Here is a 17,801-nt window from a genome sequence, read left to right on the forward strand (position 1 = left end):
TATGTCTGCCATTGGTATGTACTGTCCTGTGTATATACTGCTCAGTGTGTCTGCCATTGGTATGTACTGCCCTGTGTATGTACTCCCTGTATGTGTGTGGTATAACCACTGATGTAATAATATTCATATCTGTACAGCCCTGATTGTGTGCGGTATAACGACTGATGTAATAACATTCCTATCAATACAGCCCTGAATGTGTGCGGTATAATGACTGATGTAATAATATTCATATCTGTACAGCCCTGATTGTGTGCGGTATAACGACTGATGTAATAACATTCATATCAATACAGCCCTGATTGTGTGCGGTATAACGACTGATGTAATAACATTCATATCAATACAGCCCTGAATGTGTGCGGTATAACGACTGATGTAATAACATTCATATCAATACAGCCCTGAATGTGTGCGGTATAACCACTGATGTAATAATATTCATATCTGTACAGCCCTGATTGTGTGCGGTATAATGACTGATGTAATAATATTCATATCTATACAGCCCTGAATGTGTGCGGTATAACCACTGATGTAATAACATTCATATCAATACAGCCCTGATTGTGTGCGGTATAACGACTGATGTAATAACATTCATATCAATACAGCCCTGATTGTGTGCGGTATAACCACTGATGTAATAATATTCATATCTGTACAGCCCTGATTGTGTGCGGTATAATGACTGATGTAATAATATTCATATCTATACAGCCCTGAATGTGTGCGGTATAACCACTGATGTAATAACATTCATATCAATACAGCCCTGATTGTGTGCGGTATAACGACTGATGTAATAACATTCATATCAATACAGCCCTGATTGTGTGCGGTATAACCACTGATGTAATAATATTCATATCAATACAGCCCTGATTGTGTGCGGTATAATGACTGATGTAATAATATTCATATCTGTACAGCCCTGATTGTGTGCGGTATAACGACTGATGTAATAACATTCCTATCAATACAGCCCTGATTGTGTGCGGTATAATGACTGATGTAATAATATTCATATCTGTACGGCCCTGATTGTGTGCGGTATAACCACTGATGTAATAATATTCATATCTGTACAGCCCTGATTGTGTGCGGTATAACGACTGATGTAATAACATTCACATCTGTACAGCCCTGATTGTGTGCGGTATAATGACTGATGTAATAATATTCATATCAGTACAGCCCTGATTGTGTGCGGTATAATGACTGATGTAATAATATTCATATCTGTACAGCCCTGATTGTGTGCGGTATAACCACTGATGTAATAATATTCATATCTGTACAGCCCTGATTGTGTGCGGTATAACCACTGATGTAATAATATTCATATCTGTACAGCCCTGATTGTGTGCGGTATAATGACTGATGTAATAACATTCATATCTGTACAGCCCTGATTGTGTGCGGTATAATGACTGATGTAATAATATTCATATCTGTACAGCCCTGATTGTGTGCGGTATAATGACTGATGTAATAACATTCATATCAATACAGCCCTGATTGTGTGCGGTATAACCACTGATGTAATAACATTCATATCAATACAGCCCTGATTGTGTGCGGTATAATGACTGATGTAATAATATTCATATCTGTACGGCCCTGATTGTGTGCGGTATAATGACTGATGTAATAACATTCATATCAATACAGCCCTGATTGTGTGCGGTATAATGACTGATGTAATAATAATCATATCTGTACAGCCCTTATTGTGTGCGGTATAATGACTGATGTAATAACATTCATATCAATACAGCCCTGATTGTGTGCGGTATAATGACTGATGTAATAACATTCATATCAATACAGCCCTGATTGTGTGCGGTATAACCACTGATGTAATAACATTCATATCAATACAGCCCTGATTGTGTGCGGTATAACCACTGATGTAATAACATTCATATCAATACAGCCCTGATTGTGTGCGGTATAACGACTGATGTAATAACATTCATATCAATACAGCCCTGAATGTGTGCGGTATAACGACTGATGTAATAATATTCATATCAATACAGCCCTGATTGTGTGCGGTATAACCATTGATGTAATAATATTCATATCTGTACTTTGTATACCAAGGTTTGTAATTTCTTTTCCAGGAACTATTGGACCAGGGTCCTTCCTTATAGGCACCGGCTTTATGAACTGTCACCAACAAATACCGGCTGTGGTGATGCTGACAGCAGCAGTTGGGCTCTGTGGCTTTCACTTCAGTGGTTACTTCATCAACCACGGGGACGTAGCCCCGGCCTATGCGGGAACGTTGTTTGGGATAACAAACGCAGCCGCAACTATACCTGGTGTTATAGCGCCTTACATTGTGGGCGCACTTACTCCAAATGTGAGTAATACATTTCAGTCTGTTTGACCAGTGATCCATGACATTCATTCTCTGTGTGTTCGTACATTCGTCCGTCTGTCGGTCTATCTCTCGGAGTTGTGTGTTTGTGCTAATGTGTGTATGCGTGCATCCATGCATGTCGCATGTGCTTGTGTGTCTCTCACAATTTTCCTCTCTCAATCTCTCTTTCTCTTACTATCTATCTCTCCCTCATTCTCTCTCTCTCTCTCTCTCTCTCTGTTTCTCTGTGTCTCACTCGATTTCTCTGTTTTCGATTCTCTCTTTTTCTCTCTCTCTCTTACTCTCTCTCTCTCTCTCTCTCTCTCTCACTGTATCTTTCTCTCTCGTACTCTCTCTCTCTCTCTCTCTCTCTCTCTCTCTCTCTCTCTCTCTCTTTGTCTCTTTATCTGTCTCTGTCTCTCTGTTGATATATCTCTCACTCTTTCTCCGTCTCTCTCTGTTTCTCTATATCTCTATTTCTCTCTCTCTCTCTCTCTCTCTCTCTCTCTCTCTCTCTCTCTCTCTCTCTCTCTCTCTCTCTCTCTCTCTCTCTCTCTCTCTCTCAATGTGCTGGTGTGGTCAACCAAATCCACGTTTCCTCTACTTCAGGGTAGTCAGAAGGAATGGCAGTTGGTATTTTATATCGCGGTTGGTGTCTACTTCTTCGGTGCCGTCTACTACGCCATAATGGGCGTGGGGGAGGTGCAGGAGTGGTCGATGGCGACCGAGGACCAGGAGGAGAAGGAGGAGGGGGAGATACAGTTTGGTCTGCACAACATCGATGAAGAATTGAAGGAAGAGAATGAGAGTGACCTTGATGAAGCGGACGTGAAACTGGTGAACAATGGGCGTAACGAGGCAGAACAAAAAGTTTGAGATCTCACTGGTTTGTCTGTAGGATTAAATAGCCACATGATTACGCCTCTTTGGCACGCTTACGTCATTCTAGAGTTGTATGACGTTGAAATAGTACCAACAACTGTGTTACATTGCGCTATTTTAGGTGACCAAATATTGTGTAACACTTGATGATGTCATTAAAATGTATAACATTGGTGTGACAAGGTCACCTAGAAATGTATTACATCCATTATGGTGATGTCACAAGTCCTGTTACCTTAGTATGATTACATAATATAGGCCTACATTAGTGCAGCTGGGTATAAGGTCAAATCGGTTTAAAGACATTGGCATAACCAGGATTTCATCAGGGGGGGGGAGGGGCAACCACATTGGGGATGGCACTCACACAGTCTTTGACATTATGGCACGACATGCAAATATACAAGATGGAAGTAAAAAACAAGATGTCATTGGGGGACATAATATCATGCCACTCCCCCATCCGGGTACGGCAGTGTTAAGAGAATTTAAAGTTAAAGTTTGTTGTTGTTTAATAACACTACTAGAGTACATTGATTTGTTTAATCATCGGCTATTGGATATCAAACATTTGGAAATTCTGACATACAGAGGAAATCCACTACATGTTTCCATTAGTAGCCTGGGATCTTGTATATGCATCATCCCAGAGACAGGATAGCACATACCACGGCCTTTGATATAGCAGTCGTGGTTCACTGGCTGAAATAAAAAATAGCCCAATGGGTCCACTGGTGGGGATAGATCCCAGACCGACCGCGGACAAGTCGGTTATGTCGGCTGATGTGTTGACACATTCGATTGGCTGAATCTAGTACTGCTGACAACCAATCAGAGAGTTGAAGTTTCGAGCAGTACTAGTATGGAAAACTAACATATTGTTATTCTCATGTTTTGATCATGGAAGCTCGTTTAAAACAAGTTTCATATACCCAGCTCCACATAGTGTTGCTAGTGCTAGTCAAGTACTGTGGCTAATATATTGCTAGTACATTAGTATCTTTAGAATGAATGTAGCGTCACTCATTTTGAAGACATTGTACACAAATAAACGATAATATTAGGTAATGTTTTAACTGCTTTCATTGTTGTACATGTAAAACAAGAAGAAAACAAAACTATTTTTCTACAGTAAGTGTAAAAAATTAGAAGTGAATTCCGCCTTTACTGAAAATCAGTTCATGAACTAAAAATATCGACTGTGTGTATTGTTTACCTTCGAGAGGTGAATTACATTGATCAAACCCATTGTTCTTCATTAGGTAGAGATTGGATTCAATTAGGAGCATATTTTATTATATATACCTGTATATATGTTATATGTGTATATATATATATATATATATATATATATATATATATATATATATATATATATTTTTTTATTATTATTATTATTTTTTTTTTGTTAACTCTGCGGTCACTCATAATAGGGAAAATATTTTTCATCTTTACACTGAGCAATATTCTGCTTTGGTGTAACATACAATACTATTTGTCAGTTTGATGCTTACAGACCATTGACGAGTCTAGGTATGACGTCACCACGATTTAGGCAAGCACAAGATGACGTCATTTAGTTTAAAGACTTTGCGTTTACGGTTTTCTGTTTTCAATGTTAATTATAGATGTTAAATGTTAGTTTAATGCAATTCATTATAGATTTTTTAAGCCGAATATATAGAAGTTTGGTTTTTGAAAATTATCTGTGAATGTGATTAAAATACAAAGCTATAGCAGTACTCAGAACAGTGTGTAAAGTGGTTTACATTGTTTCTATATACATATACGTGCAGGTGTATAGAAAATAAAAGCTTTTAGAAAACTAAATAATAGCTGAGGTAATGAATAGAATAACAAACTCGGTACCAGTTATAATCAAATTTATGTCCAGCGTATAGCTATAGCTTGTAAAAAGTGAAAATGATTTCACTCGGGACATAAATTTGATAATAACTGGTAACTCGTTTATTATCTTCTATATCTGTCAGTTCTGTCTTCTATAGATTTAATAAGGACATTCATCTCGGGTCAAGCCTCATCCACACTGTTTATAAGGTTACGTCCTGATTATTGTGTATTTTATCTCCAGTGGGCTTATAAGGATATGTCCTGACTATGTGTATTGTAAACCCAGGCATAACCTGATTCACTCCCTAGGTTTATAAGTCTCTTTAGTCTATAAGGATATACGCTCAAGTCTATTTTAATTTATAAGGACACCTGTAAACGGGCGTCCTGATTCTGGGTTATTTTAGTCTTGAGGTTTTACCAGGACAGATTTTAAATGAGCTGCTTTGGAAACATCTGTGATACTGTTGTTAATTTATCATTGTTTTCCTTTTTACAAGATGGTCGGTGTGTGTATTAGTGCACGTCGTGTCAGAACATTTATGACAGTGTAGCTGAAAAACCCGTCTGTGATCCTTTGCTTTACAGGCTGGGTCCAAGGGAATAACCTGTGATGGCAAACGTTTTGTATTTGAAGATAAATTAATTTTAAAGTTTACAACTGTAGTAATTCAATCGTGGACTATTTAAAACTAAGTAAGCATGACTCACCATCAAACCTTTAATGACCTGCCATCTGTATGTGTATGTGTCGTCGTGACCGTGAAATACACGACTTTTATAATACTGACTCTGTTGGGATATCACATGTTATTCCAAGTATTTTATGTTTTAAACTCTGCGGTCACTCATAATAGGGAAAATATTTTTCATCTTTACTCAGTGAGAAATATTCTGCATTGGTGTAACATACAATACACGACCTTTATAATACTGACTCTGTTGGGACGATACCGGCCTCGGTGGCGTCGTGGTAGGCCATCGGTCTACAGGCTGGTAGGTACTGGGTTCGGATCCCAGTCGAGGCATGGGATTTTTAATCCAGATACCGACTCCAAACCCTGAGTGAGTGCTCCGCAAGGCTCAATGGGTAGGTGTAAACCACTTGCACCGACCAGTGATCCATAACTGGTTCAACAAAGGCCATGGTTTGTGCTATCCTTCCTGTGGGAAGTGCAAATAAAAGATCCCTTGCTGCTAATCGGAAGAGTAGCTCATGTAGTGGCGACAGCGGGTTTCCTCTCAAAATCTGTGTGGTCCTTAACCATGTCTGACGCCATATAACCGTAAATAAAATGTGTTGAGTGCGTCGTTAAATAAAACATTTATTTCTTTCTGTTGGGACATCACAGGTTATTCCATTGTAATTTTATGTTTTTGACAACATGACGTCTGGTTCACAATAACTCCATATTGTATTTCGTTTCATTATTTACTACTTTCTATTTATTGACCAAATTTGCCATAATATAGTGGTGTAGTAACAAACCCTGCAATTAAGAAAATGTCCACGGCAACCCCCCCCCCCCCCCAAAAAAAAAACTGCCATTGAAAAACCCCACCTGAATTATAGTCCAAGGCAAAAAAATGCCGTGGAAAATTAAAAACTCCACGGCAATCTCAACGGCATTGTTGATTGCCGTGGGCAATTGCAGGGGTTGTAGTAATTAACTCTACCGAAAGTTATGTGTATAACTATTACATGTTGGGATGTTTTTCTTCCGACTCGGTAATAACTCTTCTTCCCACCTCATCACAGCGTGTGATATTTAACTGTAGTTAATATTTAGTCCTAGATAATACCCCAAGCTGCTCAGATGTGCCATGCCCATATAATGATGTACGGTGTCCCCATAGGCGTACGGGCTTCCATTTGTGTGTGTGTGTGGGGGGGGGGGGGGGGGGGGGGGGGGGGCGGGGATTTTTGCCCGAATTAAACAAAAGTGACCGAATCTGGATTGCAACGTTTATTCACATTAGCATTACTACCAAATAGCTACACAGAGTTGCAAACGAATCATTACGCATTTTTACATGGATTACAACTAATTTTGAGGGTAGGATGATGGAAATACATGGTGAAAAGTGTTCAGGCCAGCTCATTTTGTCGGACTTTTTCTATTGTGCGCCCCCCCCCCCCCCCGGCGATCTCTTCCCCCCCCCCCCCCCCCCCCCCCCCCGTGTCTCGTACGCTTATGGGTGTTTAGATTGTTATAGTCGTTATTTTCTTTATTCTGAATTTCTATATATATATATATATATACTTGTTCGCGTATGTTCAAAGCTTGAAGTTATGCATTGTTACGATTTGTGATTTTCTTTGTATGATATCTGTTGTTTGAAATTAAATTTTTTTAAATGGCTTTAATATATTATTGTCACATTAGCTTACAGTGTCTTCAATAGCGGAGCGAATTAGCAATGCTGTGTGTCTTCGTTATAACCAGGCGTCTGTGTGGTGAATGATTTTAACTAGTGTGTTATCCACTCGAAATATCTCTGTTGTTTCTGATTTTAACTCGAGAGTAACATCCACTAAAAAATATCTCTGTTGTTTCTGATTTTAACTCGAGAGTAACATCCACTCTAAATATCTTTGTTGTTTCTGAGTTTAACTCGAGATAAACATCCACTAAAAAATATCTCTGTTGTTTCTGATTTTAACTCGAGAGTAACATCCACTCTAAATATCTTTGTTGTTTCTGAGTTTAACTCGAGATAAACATCCACTAAAAAATATCTCTGTTGTTTCTGATTTTAACTCGAGAGTAACATCCACTCTAAATATCTCTGTTGCTTCTGAGTTTAACTCGAGAGTAACATCCACTCTAAATATCTTTGTTGTTTTTTATTTTAACTCGTATTATCCACTAAAAATATCTCTATTGTTTCTGATTTTAACTCGTAACATCCACTCAAAATATCTCTATTGTTTCTGATTTTAACCTGTGTGTCACATTCATTCGAAATATCTTGTTTTGTTTCTGATGTTAACTCGTGTAACACCCACTCGAAATATCTTTATTGTTTCTGATTTTAACTCGAGAGTCACATCCACTCTAAATATCTCTACTGTTTCTAATGCAACATCCACAAGAAATATCTCTATTGTTTCTGATGTAACATTTTCTCGAAATATTTCTATTGTTTCTGATGTTAACTCGTGTGTAACATCCACTAGAAATACCTCTATTGTTTCTGATTTTAACTCGTGTGTAACATCCACTAGAAATATCTCTGTTGTTTCTGATTTTAATGTATAACATCCACTAGAAATATCTCTGTTGTTTCTGATTTTAACTCGTGTGTAACATCCACTAGAAATATCTCTGTTGTTTCTGATTTTAACGTGTAACATCTACTAGAAATATCACTGTTGTTTCTGATTTTAACTCGTGTGTAACATCCACTAGAAATATCTCTGTTGTTTCTGATTTTAACGTGTAACATCCACTAGAAATGTCTCTATTGTTTTTGATTTTAACTCGTGTATAACATCCACTCAAAATATCTTCATTGTTTCTTAATATTATATGTGAAACGTTACTTAATGATAGGCTATTGTTTGTGAGTGTGCGTGTTTGTGTGTGTGTGTGTGTGTTTCAGTGTGTTACTATGTGTGTGTGTGTGTGTGTGTGTGTTTCAGTGTGTTACTATGTATATGTGTTTATGTGTGTGTCTGTGTGTGTGCGTGCGCACATATATTTGTGTATGTGCATACATTATATTAAAACGCGCGTCTTAGTTTGCATTCTGTGTCCAAGACAAGATCTGGAAATTATTGAGGGGGGGGGGGGGGGGGGCAAGGTAGTTTCAGTTCAATTGAAAAGATTATCGTTAGAAATCTTTTCAGTTATAATTTATAGATTATGATATGTAAACTGTTACGCATACACACACGCTCACGGAAGTGCACGAACGTACGCATGTATGTAACGGAAATGAGTACATTATTATATGTCTTACATATTCAAAGAACAAAAAATATATATTCATATCAACACCACCTGGCTACGCGAGCGGTCAACAACGTCGATGTTGTGTTACTCTTAAAGACATTTTGTCTCGTGTATTTGTTTCTAATGTTCATGACGTTCATAGTTCATTTCTCTTGTTACTATTACTGTTATATATTGCCCAGCGATGCGTTTTATATCTGTAGGCTATATTGTTTGGGTAAAAATATATTGCTGTATGTTTATTTATTAAATTGTATTGAATCGTACAAATATCATACATCTCTTATCATAGCATAGCATCATGCCCTATCGTGAATCTCTTATCATAGCATAGCATGCCCTATCATGCATCTCGTATGTCACACCATACCATGCCCTATCTGATATACCCTGCACGGTACACACATCAAGGGAGTGGGTGCTGTAGTCGGACCAGTGAGAAATAACCCCACCCTCCCCAATCCCTCGTTTTAGACAAAATAATTCAATTTGCTCATATTTGTACAAATGGCGGGAGTCTGAAACAAGTGACGTAAATCTGAGTCTGAAACAAGTGACGTAAATCTGAAACAAGTGACGTAAATTTGAAACAAATGGCGGGAATCTGAAACAAGTGACGGGAATCTGAAACAAATGGCGGGAGTCTGAAACAAGTGACGTAAATCTGAAACAATTGGCGGGATTCTGAAACAAATGGCGGGAATCTGAAACAAATGACGGGAGTCTGAAACAAGTGGCGTGAATCTGAAAGAGGTGACGGTAATCTGATACAGGTGACGGTAATCTGATATAGGTGGCGGTAATCTGCAACAGGTGACGGTAATCTGATACAGGTGACGGTAAACTGCAACATGTGGCGGTAATCTGATACAGGTGACGGTAATCTGATACAGGTGACGGTAAACTGATACAGGTGGCGGTAATCTGCAATAGGTGGCGGTAATCTGAAACAGGAGACGGTAATCTGATACAGGTGACGGTAATCTGCAACGTGGCGGTAATCTGCAACATGTGGCGGTAATCTGACACAGGTGACGGTAATCTGACACAGGTGACGGTAATCTGAAACATGTGGCGGTAATCTGAAACAGGTGGCGGTAATCTGAAACAGGTGACGGTAATCTGCAACACGTGGCGGTAATCTGATACAGGTGACGGTAATCTAAAACAGATGACGGTAATCTAAAACAGGAGACGGTAATCTGCAACATGTGGCGGTAATCTGATACAGGTGACGGTAATGTGCAACAGGTTACGGTAATCTGATACAGGTGACGGTAATCTGCAACATGTGGCGGTAATCTGATACAGGTGACGGTAATCTGATACAGGTGACGGTAATCTGAAACATGTGACGGTAATCTGATACAGGTGACGATAATCTGAAACAGGCGACGGTAAACTGTTACAGGTGGCGGTAATCTGCAATAGGTGGCGGTAATCTGAAACAGGTGATGGTAATCTGATACAGGTGATGGTAATCTGATACAGGTGACGGTAACCTGCAACATGTGACGGTAATCTCATACAGGTGACGGTAATCGCATACAGGTGACGGTAATCTGAAACAGGTGACGGTAATCTGATACAGGTGACGGTAATCTGAAACAGGTGACGGTAATCTGCAACACGTGGCGGTAATCTGATACAGGTGACGGTAATCTAAAACAGGAGACGGTAATCTGACACAGGTGACGGTAATCTGATACATGTGGCGGTAATCTGCAACAGGTGACGGTAATCTGCAACAGGTGGCGGTAATCTGATACAGGTGACGGTAATCTAAAACAGGTGACGGTAATCTAAAACAGGAGATGGTAATCTGACACAGGTGACGGTAATCTGACACAGGTGACGGTAATATGATACAGGTGACGGTAATCTGCAACAGGTGGCAGGAATCTGAAGCACGTGGCGGGAATTTGAAGCACGTGGCGGGCCAGTGTGAAGAGAATGAAAGCAGCTTCATCTTGGAACTCTTTCACGACGTGAAGTCTATAAAAAAGGGCGTTGAGAACAACTTGATCAGTGGTATTTACATGATACTTAACATGCGAATACACCAGTTTGTGTCGATCGAGTAAATATTTCACTAGCCATTAAAAACGTTCTGTTATGAAAGCCAATAAGTGCCGCCAAGACATTTCATTACCGTCCTATTTTTATAATGTACGGTTAGACGGGGAATGCCCATCAACTGTCTCAAAATATAATACATAGCTGGGGGGTATTATTATTATTATTATTATTATTATTATTATTTATGGAACGTCAGCATAATTCTTTTTCTTTTTTTTAACAAAATATCGATAATAATTAGGATGTGGTGTTTATAGATGTTTGAATAAGGTAGATTAGGAACAAATCAAAAGTATATTTTCAAGTAATACAAGTAGAACCATTGCAGGGCATATTTCAAAAGTGGTCAACACTAGGCCCAAAAATTCAAATTTGCCGCTTAATAAACATTTTGCCTTTAGTACCTTTGTACATGTAAAAAACGCATTATGTTTAAGCTACTATAAACATTAGGAATACCAGAAAGACACGATGTACAAACATTAATATTGTAAGCAAGAAAATGTAATTAATATCCAGTTTTAACCAATAAAAGCCATTTTGGCTGAGGTCATGTTTAAATGTTTATAAAGTAAGAAATGCCCCTTTAAAAGTTAAGACTAATTTCTTAATGAAGTATAATGATGAAAAAACCCACTTACATATAAAACTATATCACTTTACTTCTTAATGTGAATGAATTATAAGGAACATAGGTACAAGGATTCAAATTCCATCCGACACCAAAACTAGTATTTTGAAATATGCACTGCTGTTAACCTTTCTCACACAATCAATTAAAGGTGGTACAATTGAGTGGAACGCTTGTTATTCATAACATATAGCTTTTTTATTGTTGCTTTTTGTTTGTTTGTTTTGTTTTTGGGGGTGGGGGAGTCAAGATATGTGATAACGAGAATGTTGATACTAAATAAAATGTATTTGTCATCAAGACTCGGATCTGTTTCACCCCCACCCCCCACCTCCCACAAAATCCGCCCCTGTGTACAATTTTTCATTTAACCAATGCATTAATTTTATTTTTCACTTGATATATTACACGTATGTATTTTCCTATTCGCAACAGGTGTTTATCGATTTAGTGCATCACTTGATGACATTGGTGACATGTTTACGGTGTTCATATACTTATGCTTTTAGCAGGAATTCTGTTACTCTACTTATTGCGATGTTTCAGAAAAAGTCTACCCATCAGAAAAAGACAGCTTTGAATAGTTATTAGCGTTACTAAAACTGACTGTGTGAACGTGAAAACTGGAATTTTATAATAATAATTTAAAACAAAATATTACTAAATGTATTAAAAGTAATTGTTCTTGTTATTGTTGTTGTTGATATTTTTATTTTATTTTTTTATGAGTAGTAGTTGTAGTTGTTGCCCCCGTTTCGTACGCTTATGCTCATAGATGACATTCTGAAGCTGTAGGTCGAAATATTAGACTCACATGTACAAGACACATCGCATTTTCTTACAAAATTACATAATATATTAAACGTATCTAAAGAAACTTTACTCCTAACTATGGACTTTTCAACTTTATACACGTACATTTCTCACGACGAAGGAATCGAAGCAATTAGAAAGAACACTAACTGGTGATAATTACAATTCCAGAATATTATTATTATTTAACGACGCCACTAGAGCACTGCTTTTTTTTATCTTATCGGCTATTGGACGTCAAACATATGGTCATTCTGACACTGTTTTAGAGGAAACCCGCTGTCGCCACATAGGATACTCTTTTACAACAGGCAGCAAGGGATCTTTTATGTGCGCTTCCCACAGGCAGGAGAGCACAAACCGTGGCCTTTTGTTGAACCAGTTATGGAATACTGGTCGGTGTAAGTGGTTTGCACCTACCCATTGAGCCTTGTGGAGCACTCACTCAGGGTTTGGAGTCGGTATCTGGATTAAAAATCCTATGCCTCGACTGAGATCCGAACCCAGTACCTAACAGCCCGTAGACCGATGGCCTAACCACGACGCCGCCGAGACCGGTCTAACAATAATACCCTGTATATATAATATATAATAGCCCAGTGGCTATGGCCCAAATATGAATGCAACTTGGCACAGTTGTCCTGGGGCATAATTGGATCAATATAAAATCGGGACCAAAACTTAATATCTTCCCGTGATGAACGCTATCTTGATTTTCAAGATGGGCACAATTTTTGGTGAAAATCTTTGATTCTAAAGCACATAGAACTATGATAGCAAAACTGATACTCATGTTTTAAGGAGCTATGGATCTAATGGGGCATATAACACATTCGTAATAATGGTGTTCGCCATATACGCCAAGAACAGGGATATACAGAACAGCAAAAGAAACGCATCTAATAAAAGTATTCTGATCAATCCGATAAACATTGACACTATTCAACGAACATTCAGACCATTCCATGAACGTTCAGATCAATTGATAAACATTGAGACTATTCAACGAACATGCAGACCATTCCATGCACATTCAGATCAATCGATAAACATTGACACTATTCAACAAACATTCAGACCATTCCATGAACATTCAGATCAATAGATAAACGTTGACACTATTCAACAAACATTCAGACCATTCCATGAACGTTCAGATCAATAGATAAACATTGAGACTATTCAACAACCATTCAGACCATTCCATGAACGTTCAGATCAATAGATAAACATTGAGACTATTCAACAACCATTCAGAGCATTCCATGAACATTCAGATCAATCGATAAACATTGAGACTATTCAACAACCATTCAGACCATTCCATGAACATTCAGATCAATAGATTAACATTGAGACTATTCAACAACCATTCAGACCATTCCATGAACGTTCTGATCATTCCAAAATGTGTTACGTCAACACTAAATAATGTGTGTTTGTTTCTTTATACGTTTCCCCTGCTTATATCCAATTAAGGTTCAATCACGCTGTTCGTAAACACACCTCAGCGATCTGGGATGTCTGTTCAGGACAGTGGAGTTAGTTGTTGGTCGTTAATGAGAGAGAAGTCCGGGTAGTGGCCTTTCCATCGAGTCGTTGAACTCGCTCTGGGTGGAAGCTGGTACCAGGATGCGAACCCAGTACCTACCAGCCTTAAGTCCGATGGGTTAAGTAACCACTATACTACCGAGGCCCGTAATAATGTGTGTTATTACCCATATGGTTAAAAATATCTTGGTACATAACAAAATGATATGTCCCACTAGAACGACAAGTGGGACGTAACACTTTGACGTTACACGATGACGTCATCGATTGGCGCACTACATTGTAACAACCTTACAGGAATGTCACCCAAACGAGTTGAGTGAATTAAATTATCATCGATTATGGATAATAAATAGGATATTGAACGAGCTTCCATTTCAAATCATGTTTATGTCCCTCGTGTCATAATTTTCATTGTCACTCGCTAAAGCTCGTGACAAATTAAAATTATTTCACTCGGGACATAAACATGATATGAAATGGAAGCTAGTTTAATATCCTATAATTATTTAGCCTACCATACACACCTTTTAAGCGATGTCTAGACACGCCTTGTGACGTCACACCCCACGCTGACAGAGGACAACGTCAGTAGACTTGGGTATTGCCAAAAGTTTGTTCTTGCGATATATTGTGATACAAGAACCTGGATTGCGGTAGATACCACGCTTTATTACGCACACCAGCTCTCAATTATTAGAATTTATAAAGTGCTCTAATTTCATGTAGCTTTTGTACAACTTAATAAAATGATACACCAGCCATTCAAGATTCATTCCGAACAAGTAAAACTATTGTTTCTATTATTAAACTGATAATTTTTGTTTGAAAATATAAGACGTGTGCACTCTGGTTTCAATTATCGACACACAGTGAGAGACAGTTTTGCATGCTTAACCCAGTCAACACCGACACCATGCTTAGAGGTCAGCTTCTCTTGTGGTGTCACCACGTCCACGCCCCCCACCACGCTTAGATGTCAACCAATCGAAGAACAGGTCACGTGACCTCATTTACATACATGGGGCTCAATAGGCCGTGGTACTACCACTGTTTATGTTGAAATTGAAATAACATTTCAAGTAGCAAGATAATTGTTGTTTTTAAATACACTTTACACACGTATTCACGTCACGTTTACGATATACACACATTCCGCTGAACAAGGCATTTAGTAGAGTATAACGACAATACAATGTTTGTAAAAAAAACAAAACAAAAAAACTTGTCCTATTTTCAAGGTAATAAATAGCAGCCTGTTTGATATACTGTGCATGGTTACTTGCAGAGTTCTTACCCCAAAACTGATTCCAATCTTTAAAGTTTCAAATATGATTATTTGATAGATACATGGAGTTATAGCTTTAATAACATATAACTTGGGTAGGTGTGTGCGTGTGCGTGCATGACTGCGTGTGTGTGCATGTATGCGTGCGTGCGTGAGTGTGTGCGTGTGTTTAATTTTAAAAAAATAATTAATTCGAGATTTGTGCAAACACTTTTTAATTATGTTTGTGAGTGGAACCAAACATTTAGCCTAGTCTAAGGACACTTGTGGGAAAAATTACAGTTCCCAAATATTGCAGACTTGACAGAATTGGACTAAAACCATCTTGCTGCCATGGTTCCAGTATCCATGGAAACGAGCGGAAGAGTACCATGAAAAGGTGAGCGAGGTCGTGTTGTATGAAAGAATAACACGACGCAAACATTCCGTCCACCACTAGAGTCCCTGCGTCCGTCAGTGGAACGTACAGACCTGTGTTAAAAGAAGAAACGAATGTAAAAAATTTGTAACCAAACCGTAGCACTTTAAAAAATGAACAATAAAAACCCCAACGAATATTGGGAGTCTAATATATCTGTTTTGTTTTTTAATATACTGATCATCGCAAAAATAAAGTTAATATATATATATATATATATATATATATATATTGCAGAAATTGTTAGACTGAGTAAACACTACCAAAAAGCAGCAAAAGATGTTTGTATGCACCATGTATGCAATACATACCACAGTCGTGCGATAAAACCTGTGCACTGAGACATATCGACCGTTCAGCCCATAACATCCAAGCAGAAAACTATACTACTAACCATAACACCTCAGCCAATATATCTACCACTAACCATAACACTTCAGCCAATATATCTACCACTAACCATAACACCTCAGCAGACAATTCTACCACTAACCATAACATCTCAGCCAATATATCTACCACTAACCATAACACCTCAGCCAATATATCTACCACTAACCATAACACTTCAGCCAATATATCTACCACTAACCATAACACCTCAGCAGACAATTCTACCACTAACCATAACATCTCAGCCAATATATCTACCACTAACCATAACACCTCAGCCAATATATCTACCACTAACTATAACACCTCAGCCAATATATCTACCACTAGCCACAACACCTCAGCCAATAACTTTACCACTAACCATAACACGTCAGCAGATATCTCTACCACCAACCATAACATCTCACCCGATAACTTTACCACTGACTATAACATGTCAGCAGATATCTCTAGCACTAACCATAACACCTCAGCTGATAACTACCAATAACCATAACACCTCAGCCGATAACTCTACCACTAACCATAAAACCTCACCCGATAATTCTACCACTAACCATAACACCTCACCCGATAATTCTACCACTAACCATAACACCTCAGCCGATAACTCTACCACTAACCATAACACCTCAACAGATAACTCTACCACTAACCATAAAACCTCAACCGATAAATCTACCACTAACCATAACAACTCACATGATAACTCCACCACTAACCATAACACCTCAGCCAATAATTTTACCACTAACCATAACACCTCAGCCGATAACTATACCACTAACTATAACACCTCACTCGATAATTCTACCACTAACCATAACACCTCATCCGATAATTCTACCACTAACCCTAACACCTCAGCCGATAACTAACCATAACATCTCTGCCACTAACCATAACACTTCAGCTGATAACTACCACTAACCATAACATCTCAGCCGATAACTCTACCACTAACCATAACACTTCAGCTGATAACTACCACTAACCAAACATCTCACAAAATACCTCTACCACTAACCATAACACCTCAGCCGATAATTCTACCACTAACCATAACACCTCAGCCGATAATTATACCACTAACCATAACACCACAGCCAATAATTCTACCACTAACCATAACACCTACCACTAACCATAACACCTCAGCAGATATCTCTATCACTAACCATAGCACCTCACTCGATAATTCTACCACTAACCATAACACCTCAGCCAATAACTCTAACACTAACAATAACACCTCAGTCGATAACTCTACCACTAACCATAACACCTCACTCGATAATTATACCACTAACCATAACACCTCAGCCGATATCTCTACCACTAACCATAACACCTCACTCGATAATTCTACCACTAACCATAACACCTCATCCGATAATTCTACCACTAACCCTAACACCTCAGCCGATAACTAACCATAACATCTCTGCCACTAACCATAACACTTCAGCTGATAACTACCACTAACCATAACATCTCAGCCGATAACTCTACCACTAACCATAACATCTCAGCCGCCAACTCTGCCACTAACCATAACACTT

At 38.4% G+C, this 17,801-nt stretch overlaps 2 protein-coding genes across 5 annotated transcripts in view; one reads left to right on the forward strand and one right to left on the reverse strand.

Moving 5' to 3' along the window:
- LOC121385012 (sialin-like) overlaps positions 1–3,862 on the forward strand; it is a 57,967-nt gene extending 54,105 nt beyond the window's left edge. For all 4 annotated transcript variants that reach the window (XM_041515540.1, XM_041515543.1, XM_041515542.1 and 1 more), the window contains 2 exons: positions 2,130–2,371; positions 2,981–3,862. In XM_041515540.1, coding sequence (XP_041371474.1) covers positions 2,130–2,371; positions 2,981–3,247 — 509 coding nt within the window. In that variant the 3' untranslated portion in view covers positions 3,248–3,862. The remainder of the gene's footprint in view (positions 1–2,129; positions 2,372–2,980) is intronic.
- An 11,761-nt stretch (positions 3,863–15,623) lies between these two features.
- The window catches only part of LOC121385705 (desert hedgehog protein B-like), a 9,418-nt gene continuing 7,240 nt past the window's right edge, over positions 15,624–17,801 (reverse strand). The window contains exon 4 of the mRNA XM_041516479.1: positions 15,624–15,896. Coding sequence (XP_041372413.1) covers positions 15,670–15,896 — 227 coding nt within the window. The 3' untranslated portion in view covers positions 15,624–15,669. The remainder of the gene's footprint in view (positions 15,897–17,801) is intronic.

This window comes from Gigantopelta aegis, chromosome 11 (genome assembly GCF_016097555.1).
Source record: "Gigantopelta aegis isolate Gae_Host chromosome 11, Gae_host_genome, whole genome shotgun sequence".
NCBI classification, from domain to species: Eukaryota; Metazoa; Mollusca; class Gastropoda; order Neomphalida; family Peltospiridae; genus Gigantopelta; species Gigantopelta aegis.